Source organism: Epargyreus clarus, unplaced genomic scaffold, assembly GCF_041222505.1.
Source record: "Epargyreus clarus isolate Ecla_fem2 unplaced genomic scaffold, WU_Ecla_fem_2.2 ptg000019l, whole genome shotgun sequence".
Lineage (NCBI taxonomy): Eukaryota > Metazoa > Arthropoda > Insecta > Lepidoptera > Hesperiidae > Epargyreus > Epargyreus clarus.
Genome location: NW_027332227.1, coordinates 14,612,661 through 14,622,843, shown reverse-complemented (window position 1 = coordinate 14,622,843; position 10,183 = coordinate 14,612,661). Strand labels below are relative to the sequence as shown.

The 10,183-nt window shown below is 36.8% G+C and overlaps 1 protein-coding gene and 1 long non-coding RNA gene across 2 annotated transcripts; both read left to right on the top strand.

Moving 5' to 3' along the window:
• The first annotated feature begins 284 nt into the window (after window positions 1-284).
• Window positions 285-1,960, top strand: LOC140750346 (uncharacterized). The gene is made up of 3 exons (XR_012103196.1): window positions 285-493; window positions 732-776; window positions 1,525-1,960. It is a non-coding gene; the product is annotated as an uncharacterized LOC140750346 (long non-coding RNA).
• A 1,235-nt stretch (window positions 1,961-3,195) lies between these two features.
• On the top strand, window positions 3,196-8,638 carry LOC140750415 (WAP four-disulfide core domain protein 18-like). Its single transcript, XM_073083916.1, has 4 exons — window positions 3,196-3,335; window positions 3,442-3,477; window positions 7,256-7,405; window positions 8,157-8,638. The coding sequence occupies exons 1-4, from the start codon at window positions 3,308-3,310 to the stop codon at window positions 8,297-8,299; spliced, it is 357 nt and encodes a 118-aa protein (XP_072940017.1). The 5' UTR covers window positions 3,196-3,307; the 3' UTR covers window positions 8,300-8,638.
• The last annotated feature ends 1,545 nt before the right edge of the window (window positions 8,639-10,183 follow it).

Below are 10,183 nucleotides of genomic sequence, written 5' to 3'. Positions count from 1 at the left end.
AGGAGCTATAAATCCTATGTGGGGTTAATTTCAGATGTTAATGGGCGGCAGTAGCCACTTACCATCAGGTGGAATGCATGCTCGTCTGCTATTCCTATATATATAAAAATCATAATATTATCTTGTTTTTTAAGTAAACTTCTCCACATTCACTATGCTTCTATTAATTCATAGTTGTATGTACTTCATACTTTTATATGTAAATAGTAAAAGGCTGTTTTTTGTCGTTATAAACAGACACTTCAATTTCATTTAGTTGTATAGTTAGAAAATGTATTAAATGCCATTATAATGCATTTGTGATACAAACTTGACACAGGTGATTGGTATGTGTTATGTTTGTTTTGTGGTTGATATAAAAAAACAAATTTTAGCTTGTAATGCATTTTATTAGTAATACAATACCTGATAACAACAAACAATAACGTAAAGTTGGTTAAAAACATTATATTTCATATTATCAAGATGTCCCGTTATTCTTTAATATGTCTAGGTAAGTACACTTTGTTTTATTATTTTTTATCCCGTTCATTATCGCGGTAATATTTTTCAAGGGTTTAAAAAAAATGTAATTCACATGTCTGGATGGAGTCACAAATGATGAATTTATTTTTATTTTTATGATATTTAAACTAACAAATATAATAAGAAATAATTTCTATGGATATTATAATATTCGTTACTAATTTATTGATGTAACTTGATCACAATGATGATGTTTATTTCTACAGTTCTCGCCATCACAGTCGTGCATTGCCAGTACTACCCACTGTCAGGTATGTTTTTTTATACTTTTTTATTATTACTTTTTCAGTGTTCTGTTCTATAATTTATGTTTGTGTAATTGACTTAATAACCTGATTACCGGTTTATATAATCGTTATAATTTTAAATATGTTCCAATAAGTTTAATTTATATATTACTACTAGTGGTGGCCGCGGCTTCGCCCGCATTGTAAAGAAATAATATGACATACCTACATAAAACGGAAAATTTGTACCTGCATTGGAATGAAAGTGGTGCCATCTGTCGAAAATTGGTCTTACCAACTCCCAAACCCTCGTGGGCTCTTGGACAACAACTTTGCTAAAGATCATCACTTGATCAAATGCATAGATTCCGATTCTATAACTACTTACGAATTAAAAATTAATTATAAAAAACCTTTTCCAACGGACTAAATTGTGAATCTAAACCATTCTCAAGTCCCCTTGAACACACACAACAAATTTCATCAAAATCAGTCCAGTCGTTTAGGAGAAGTTCAGTGACATACACACGCACACACAATATATATATATATGTATTTCTACAAGTGTAATTTTCTATGCGCATAACATAATCACAGATTTTTGCTGAATTAAACGTTTTGCTATGATTAAAATAACATGGATACTAAAAATTAAAGGACAGTTTTTTAACTGCACCCATCAGCCCAAAATCATGAAGAACTTAATAGATCGATTGGAGCTTTAAGTTTCATTGTCGTGTTGAAAGGTATATGAAACTGTTGTTACTTACAGAAAGACCTGGTACATGTCCACCTGTAAAGGGGGGAACATCTGGAACCTGCGCTGAATATTGCTCCGGTGACGACGGCTGCCCATACCCTCAGAAGTGCTGCTCTAACGGTTGCGGCCACAGCTGCAGGCAGCCAATATAACGTGATTCATGACCTCATATTATATTGGCCAATGGCCATGTACCTTAAGTCTTCAATTTTAACTTTATTTAGATTTCCATTGGATTTAGGACTAGCATGGACAGCACAGATTGAGATTGTATTATTTTTTTGAAGAATTACATGTAATGATAGTTTTTGGTGGTGAAAATTAAACGTTTTGATTATATTACCAATATTCTCTCGTATAATGTAAATGTATGCGTCAGAATATTTTTGATTTACTGTATCTTCTACTTGTGTATTTACTAGATTTTGAATAAATGACGTACGCATTATACTGGCTTTTTATTGATTATAGCACTAGTAACTACAGTTCTTAGTGGTAAAGCAACATTTTTGTCATAAGATTAGTACCATCGAGGTAGAAGGTATATGATTAATTGTTAATTTTTTATTTCAGTATCATATTATTTATTATTTCTATTTATTATTGTATTCGTATTTTTAAAACGTGTTTAGATAAAAAGGCCAGTAACACGTTTCAATTTAAAAATAGGGTTTTAATCTGTAGTCGGTTGTGAGTAACTAAAACATATTTGTAGGTATGATAAATAATTATTGTTTACTTAAATACATATTGATATATCTGCTGTTTTTATTATTGTCTATCGCTCTTTGTTACTTTACATAACACCTGCTGCAAATTCTCCTCATCCACCCAGGGTTGACTGGTAGAAAATGCCATCAGGCATTATGTTTGCCCTTTTGTACATTTCTTCTTAAAGGTGATGCAATATTTTTTTTAAATAAATAAATAAAGTTGTTCGTTTTATAAATATTGCCACTACTTTCTAATGTTGCCGAACTATTAAATGTTGACCGTAAAAATAATAATGGCGATGAATGCATAGGATATAGTCAAAAGAAATAGTATGGATAAATAGCAATACCTACTATTTATAATAAAAATAATATCGCTAGCCAATAGCAACTTTATATGTATACTACTAAAATTAACACTATTGGAATTATCAACATAAGTAAATTAACTGTTAGTAATTGTTACTATCACCAGTTTTGCTATGTGTCGTATTTATCCGAAAAAAATGATATTATACAATTGACGCTACTGAGAATGTTGAAAGAATATTGGTACTATTTGTTTTTTTCACAATCGATAGTGAATGCCCCAAGGTAATAGAGTTCGTATTCGTGCTATATAATATCTATAGCACTATTCACGGGTAAAATAGGAGGGCACAGCTCAATGTAGTTATATACCTATATAATATATATATCCATGTAAGTTCGAAAACTTAGGAGATTTCTGAAACAAACAGATAAACAGACACAAAAACATTTTAATAATGTACTTTTTGACGTAAGTATCCTATATTCTTTAAATGAATAAGTAAAAACCTGTTATTTTGCCATCACAAACAGACAATTGAATTTTATTTATTTGTTTACATAGAAAATGTTTATTATATGCAATTAAAATGCATAAACGTCACAAACGCAGACTTGACACAGCTGATTTTATGTATTATGTTTGTTTTGTATTTGATATAAAAAACAAATGTTAGCAAGTAATGCGTTTCATTAGTTGGAACACATCACCTGCTAACAACAAAACAATAACGTAAAGTTAATTATAAAATATAATATTTCATATTATCAAAATGTTCCGTTATTCTTTAATATTTTTAGGTAAGTACACTTTATTTTATAATTATATTATCCCATTCCATATCATAATATTCGTTACTAATTTATTGATGTAATTTGATCATAATTATGATGTTTATTTCTACAGTTCTCGCCATCACGGTCGTGCACTGCAACTGCTCAGGTATGTTTCTTTACACTTTTTTATTATTACTATTTCGGTGTTCTGCTCTATATTTTAAATATGTATTAAGACTGACTAAAAAACCTGAATACCGGTTTTAATTAACTGTTATAATTTTATATTAGTTTCAGTTATTGGAATTTACATATAACTAAAAATGAAGTTTTCTTTGTGCTTAACTAATCACAGATTTTTCTGAATTAACCGATTTTCTATTATGAAAATATCTTGGATACTTAAAATTAAAAGACAGTTCTTAAACCGCACCCTTCTACCGAATATTATCCAAAAAGTACAGGACTTAATAGAGAGAATGGAGCTTTAAGTTCCGTTGTCGTGTTGAAAGGTACCTGAAATTGTTGTTATTTACAGAAAGACCTGGTGAATGTCCGCACACTTTTTACACACTTTTTCCACAATTATACAATTTACTGTTCCGTAATTGATTCCTAGATTGAAAATTATTTTCTACTTTTTAGTTGATTTTATCATAAAAGCGTGTTTTTTAGTTTTTTGAACTATATTTATATATTATATATATTGCACGACTCATGATGCGAAGCATCAGAGAGTGCTTTACGATCGAAAAATTTTTTTCGCTTCATTTTGGCGGCTATTTTTATTATTATAGCCTTGATAGTTCACGGAATCAAGATATTTTGCATACTATTGTCGAGATAATTTAATGGAGATTAATTCCATACTTTTTAAAAATTGATTTACTGCAATAGAATTGGAAAAAAACACCAAAATAGGTCAAAAAATTTTCCTGTCCGTCATGTGTGAAACCTGAAAACACTGTAACTTGTGAAAAAATCCATCATTTGAGTTAATTTTTTTTTTAAATTCTAATCGACGATTGTAGGTCACTGAATGCGAATGATTAATTAATTCAGTGTCGTTTAATTGCAATTAATAAAAAACGAAAACTACAAGACTGTATATCTATAGATATTATGTACATTTATTCCACCAGGGGCGCTTGTGCAGTACCTTCTTCCTACTACAGCTGTTGTTTCGGCAATTAATTTTGAACGACTTAAGTTTTTTTTTTATATTTCATAATTAAATGAGCATTATGAGTCGTGCACTTTTGGATTTTCCAAACTTATGATTTTATGTAATATAAACGGTAGTATATCACCACAAAAAAGGGTAAAAAACTAAATTTTTAACAAAAAGTACAACCGACTTCTATGCCACTACAAAGTAAAAAATATATTTAAATAAATGTTGGTCAGAAATACATATGTACTAAACATATGTATTGTAATGTAATGTAACAGCATTAAACGCGGTTCGGAGCTCGGGGGTTTTTGGGTCCTTGCTAACGTGTCACAAAAAAGGGTAACAAACGAAATTTTTAACAAAAAGTACAACCGACTTCTATATCACTACAAAGTAAAAAATATATTTAAATAAATGTTGGTCAGAAATACATATGTACTAAACATATGTATTGTAATGTAATGTAACAGCATTAAACGCGGTTCGGAGCTCGGGGGTTTTTGGGTCCTTGCTAACGTGTGCTGATGCCTAGGTTTGGAAGGCCTCCTGCTTAAGGCTTAGCGCTTTAGCACAAGACCCATCAAACAAGGGCTGACTCCGCCCGCCGACGGGCTCGACAGAGTTTGGAATGAAACACTCCATACCCTTTTTTTTGTTTTTTTTGTTTACGAGGGGGAAACCAAAAGGTACCCAGTGTCGTAGGAGCGACACGGGGTTATGTGGGATTCTTACCGCACTAAAACCCTCCCGGTGGCCGTCCTCAGCTTTGCCAAGAGGACTCCGGGACCTCCTACAGTACGCAACCGGAGTCCTCTGAACGCGTTGCCCCTTCGGGCTCCTCCTAGGTGAGCTTCAGGACTCACCACACCGCCTGGTGTTTACGACGGTATGCGACCACTATTACCGCCGTCCTTCCCGGAGTTGCTTGCTGGACGTCTTGACCTCCCAATCTTGCCGCCCGCAACCCCGGAAGCCCCCTTTTAGTCACCTCTTACGACAGGCAGGGGATAGGACCGTAGCCCTATTCTAGTCCCGGGACTACAGGGACAACACTCCATACCCTGCCGTATCACGTCGGTTACAGACTCAGCACACGACCTAGGGTCACCCGAAACGAAGCATAGCTGCTTCCACGGGTACGAAGCCAGGAACTCCCGGAATCCGTCCCAGTCTGCTGACTTGTAGTGCCAAACTTGTCATCTCCTAGGGGGACGCGTCATCACGGGGTACACGAAGGGCACAGTCGAACTTTCCAAGCAATGGTCAGAGGATCCTAGGGGAGCCTTGACCATTACTTGGTAGTCCACCGGATGGGTAGTCAGCAGTAGGTCTAGCAAAGAGGCAGTACATCCTGATGTACCCTGTGGAACCCGGTACGGTAATGGTACCCTGGTGAAATCAGGTACGACTTGAGAGAGCCCATATGCCAAGGAGAAGTCATATGCAGATCTCCCGGCAATGTCGGTGGTCCGGGAACCCAGCCAATCAATATGATGAGCGTCGAAATCACCAACTCTGCCTAAAGACACTGCTGCAGCATTCTGTCGGTTGCCCACTGGACGTGCTCGAATAATCGAGTTGTCTCAACATCTCCGCTATAGGACCTATACAGGCACGCGTAGACACGGGTAAGACCTCCGACGTCCGCGCACAACAATTATAGGTACTTGTCTTCGAGAAAGCTGAGACGGCGATAGCAGACATCTCCCCGAACATACACACATATCCCGGCTCGACACCTGAAGGCATGTTCTAAATTGTAGCCGGGGTACTCTAAATGCGATGTATCGTCCTGATTGGAATGGACTCCTCTGATATTGCACTTATCCACAGTAAATGTGGAAGAGGTCGCCGCTGTGCAACTTTTCTTATTTTTAAACTTCCTCATTGTGGTTGGTGTTAAAAAAGGGAGGGAATTTGAAAGGAATAGCAATGCTCCTTCAACGCCTCACGGGACAAAATATGAGTCTCGTGACACCGAACTTACGGAGGTGATGTGGGATGCTGGCGCGGGGGACGGAAGGACAAGGGTCCCCCCCGTGCACGACTACCTGGCTCCACTTCGGTCTCTTACTCCGGCAAGTTAGCCGCACAACGGGATTTTTTGCCGGCTGGCGGGACAGCCTCCCGGGCCAAAGGTTAACAGTGTTAGCCCGGGTTCGGGTCCCCAACTAACCGGCGGGCGGCCAGCGGACAACCGTTTCACCGGGTCTCCCTGGCCCCCGCGCTAACGCACCACGCCCCCGGGGGCAACGACGCTTAAAGAGACCCACCGGACCCATTAAGTATGCCGTCAGAAGCACCACAAGAGGATGGGAAGGGAGGAATAAGGAAATGAAGTAGCTCCCAGGCGCACTACCGAAACACGACGAGTCGTTATTAACGGTAGACTCCGACCTGAGGGTGGTAGCTAGCCAGGCAGATCCCACGAAGAGACCTTACCACCAAGCGACATCTTTGGGAATTACGCTAGTCGGTGTCAGATCCAGCAACCTGTGGGACCGTCGCAGTTGGATATTAAATGCCCGAGTAGACGCTGCTGCCCATCTACCCGGTAGATGCCCTTAGTCGGCTTCTACGACACCCACGGGCAGGTATGGAGTGGTCTATTAGTCGCTGGAGCCACACGGCCAAATTACTTTTATACATAATTTTTTAAGTCAGGATTTGCCGCCGCCGAACTTTCTTCTTTAGTTTACAAAAATTAGTCCTCTGAGAGCGCCGTTGTTGTGATGTAGAAACAAATATGTAAAATTATTTACACTTACAGAAAGACCTGGTTCATGCCCGATACCGAAGGGGGCGGGAACCTGCGACGAACGGTGTAGTGGTGACAGCAGCTGCCCTCAACCTCAGAAATGCTGCTCTAACGGTTGCGGCCACCACTGCATGCAGCCAATATATAACTTCCCAGAGACAGGTTATCTACTCGACACGTATATTTTTTTTATGTGTGTCCAGCACTTTTTTGGCGATACCGCAACCGATCGACATGATTGAAACACCATTGTATGCGGCTACTTTCACAGAGAGTCCCATTTCGAGGAAATTTGAAAAATTTTGCTAGTTTCCTGGAAAATCGGAAAAATCTGATTTCTTATAAACTTGAATAACTTGAGTGTTTCTTAATCAATTTCAATTTTTTTCATATGAAAGGGTGTTTCATTGCGGTATTTTCGTACCTTGACATAATGATTGTCTGATGATTAGAACTTTGAGTTATGGGTGGAACTCATCATAACTACCCCCGTTTTTTCACATATTTTATGATAACTTATCTTCTGCCCATCCAATTCACATGAAACTTAAAATGAACATTCAGTAACTAGATTCACATGATATGATGGAAAATTCGACCTTCAACTGATTAACCCTGATAGTGCAGAGGTGCCTCCTGCCTCAACCATACAAGTTTCTGTGTACACTATCACGGAATTTTGTTAATTAACCGATTTTCATGATTAAATTTGAAATACTTTATACATCATTTTTTAAGTCAAGATTTGCCGCCGTCAAACTTTCTTCTTGTACTTTTGTTTACGATGGGTGCGATGTTTGTTACTTTACTTCTCCTTATGTATTTAAGATTTGATTTTACAGGGAAATTGGAACTCTGAAAGCACCATCGTCGTGATGTAGAAGCAAGTATATAAAATTATTGTCACTTACAGAAAGACCTGGTTCATGCCCGCCTGTGCAGGGGCCAGGAGCCTGCGTCGAGCTGTGTAGTGATGACAGCAGCTGCCCACAACCTCAGAAGTGCTGCTCTATCGGTTGCGGCCACGACTGCAAGCAGCCAATATTTTATTATTAATTATTAATATTTTTCTAAAGGTGGTAGAATCCTGTGTGGTTCAACTCCGGCGGCACCACCGCCACACCTATTTCTGCCTATTAACAGCAGTGTCAAGCGTTGCTGTGTGGTTTGAAGGGTGTGGTAAGGGAGACATACTTTTCCGAGGCATTCCAGCTTAGTCCTCGGGGGTAGCGGCGCATCTGTGGTTAATCTCAGGTAGGAATCTAATCCTATCCTGAGTTGATTAAGTATGTCCATCGGCGGCAGTAGCCACTTACCATCAGGTGGACTGCGTGCTCGTCTGCTACTCCTATATTTTATATAATGGTACCTATGATTTGCGATTGGTATGCATGAGACTTTGACGTTGAATTGCAATTAGTTCAAGTGATATTTCTATAACATAGCCGGTGAATCATTGTGCATTCTGAAGGATCGTAAATAAATTAAGATATAGAAGCAAAGGACCGTTATCAATATTAATTTAAAAAAACAGATTGTTTAAAACATATGTTTTTTTGCTTATGTTGTGAGGTCACAAAATTTGAGGTGTTTCGCTATTATGTATGCCCTTTCATTGTGAGAACTTTATAAATTAATCAAAATCCAGCGTGCCAATGACGCATATCATATAGGTACTTATATTTTAAATCAGGCAATTAAGAGTTCCTTTAACACTTTTGACCGTTTCTTGTTTCTTCAATTATTTTATAGATTTCTGAAGATATTTTAGCTCATGTCCGTGATTTTCATTTTGTGTATTAAGAGTTAATTTAATTATTAAAGATATTTTCGTATGCTTAATAATGACTTTTGATTTATTACTGTCACTATGAACTGCGAAGCTTCTTCAAAACCGGTCAAGCACGAATCGGACTCGTCAACTGAGTGTTCCGTATATACACATAAATGTAAACGTTTTTTTTTCTATATCGTTCATAAACAAGTATAATTTTAAATATTGCGTGGCCGTGATTTTCAACCTTTTACACTGTCAAATGTGAAACACGTGCAAGAATTTAATTTATTTTCATAATAATATCTCAGTTAAATCAACAAATAACTGATTAGCAAAAACTAGTTAATTAACAGTACGGATTAACCGTACAAGAATTTGATTTATTTTCATAATTAGATATCAGTTTAATCAATAGATACTCGTAATTAACCACCAAAAATGTTAATAAATTAATATTTTCTTAGTAGAAATATTTTTCACATTCTTTACTGGACCTTGGCGACCCCTTGACCCCTTTATATAAGCTTTGCGATCCCTCAGGGGCTACATATTAAAAAATCATTACCCCACAGGATACTTACCAGTAGGTATGAAGTCAACCGATAAAATGGTACTGATGGTAACATTCTACCATATCTATAGTAAAATAGAAGGAAACAAGAAGGTTCTACAAGAGTAAGTGCCAGAAGCCGGTTACAAAGTGGAACAAAAAAGTGATTAAGGTCTCAGTTAAGTCTAAATATCCTACAGTCACTGCTATTCTCGCTAAGCCATGTGTCACACGATAGATCTACAAATTATAAGCGAATTTTGATAATTTTAATTAGGAATCGAAAATGCAGCGAATTATAATAATTTTACCGAAATTATGTCAATTTGAAAAGTACTAGAACCAATATGGTTCGATCGGAGAGGTACCATACCACACTTATTTTATAGTCATGTAGTTTTTGTGTTTCGGTGGAAAGTATGAATAACAACTAATAGAGACTTTCGTCAGCTCAGGAAATATAATAATTCGTCTTAATAATTACGTACTCTTCATACATCGAAAATGAGGCATTCCTATAACATATTACATAGTACTTAAAAAGCTTGTTATTATTGTTCATATATATTTATCTAAATACCTGAATATTCTGAATACAACAACATAATATAAA

Bases quoted from the DNA above. Each gene is read 5' to 3' on its own strand.
- LOC140750415 (XM_073083916.1), top strand. From the start codon at position 3,308: ATGTTCCGTTATTCTTTAATATTTTTAG. The intron at 3,336-3,441 runs GTAAGTACACTT...TTATTTCTACAG, and splicing joins TTATTCTTTAATATTTTTAG to TTCTCGCCATCACGGTCGTG. The intron at 3,478-7,255 runs GTATGTTTCTTT...TTACACTTACAG, and splicing joins CGTGCACTGCAACTGCTCAG to AAAGACCTGGTTCATGCCCG.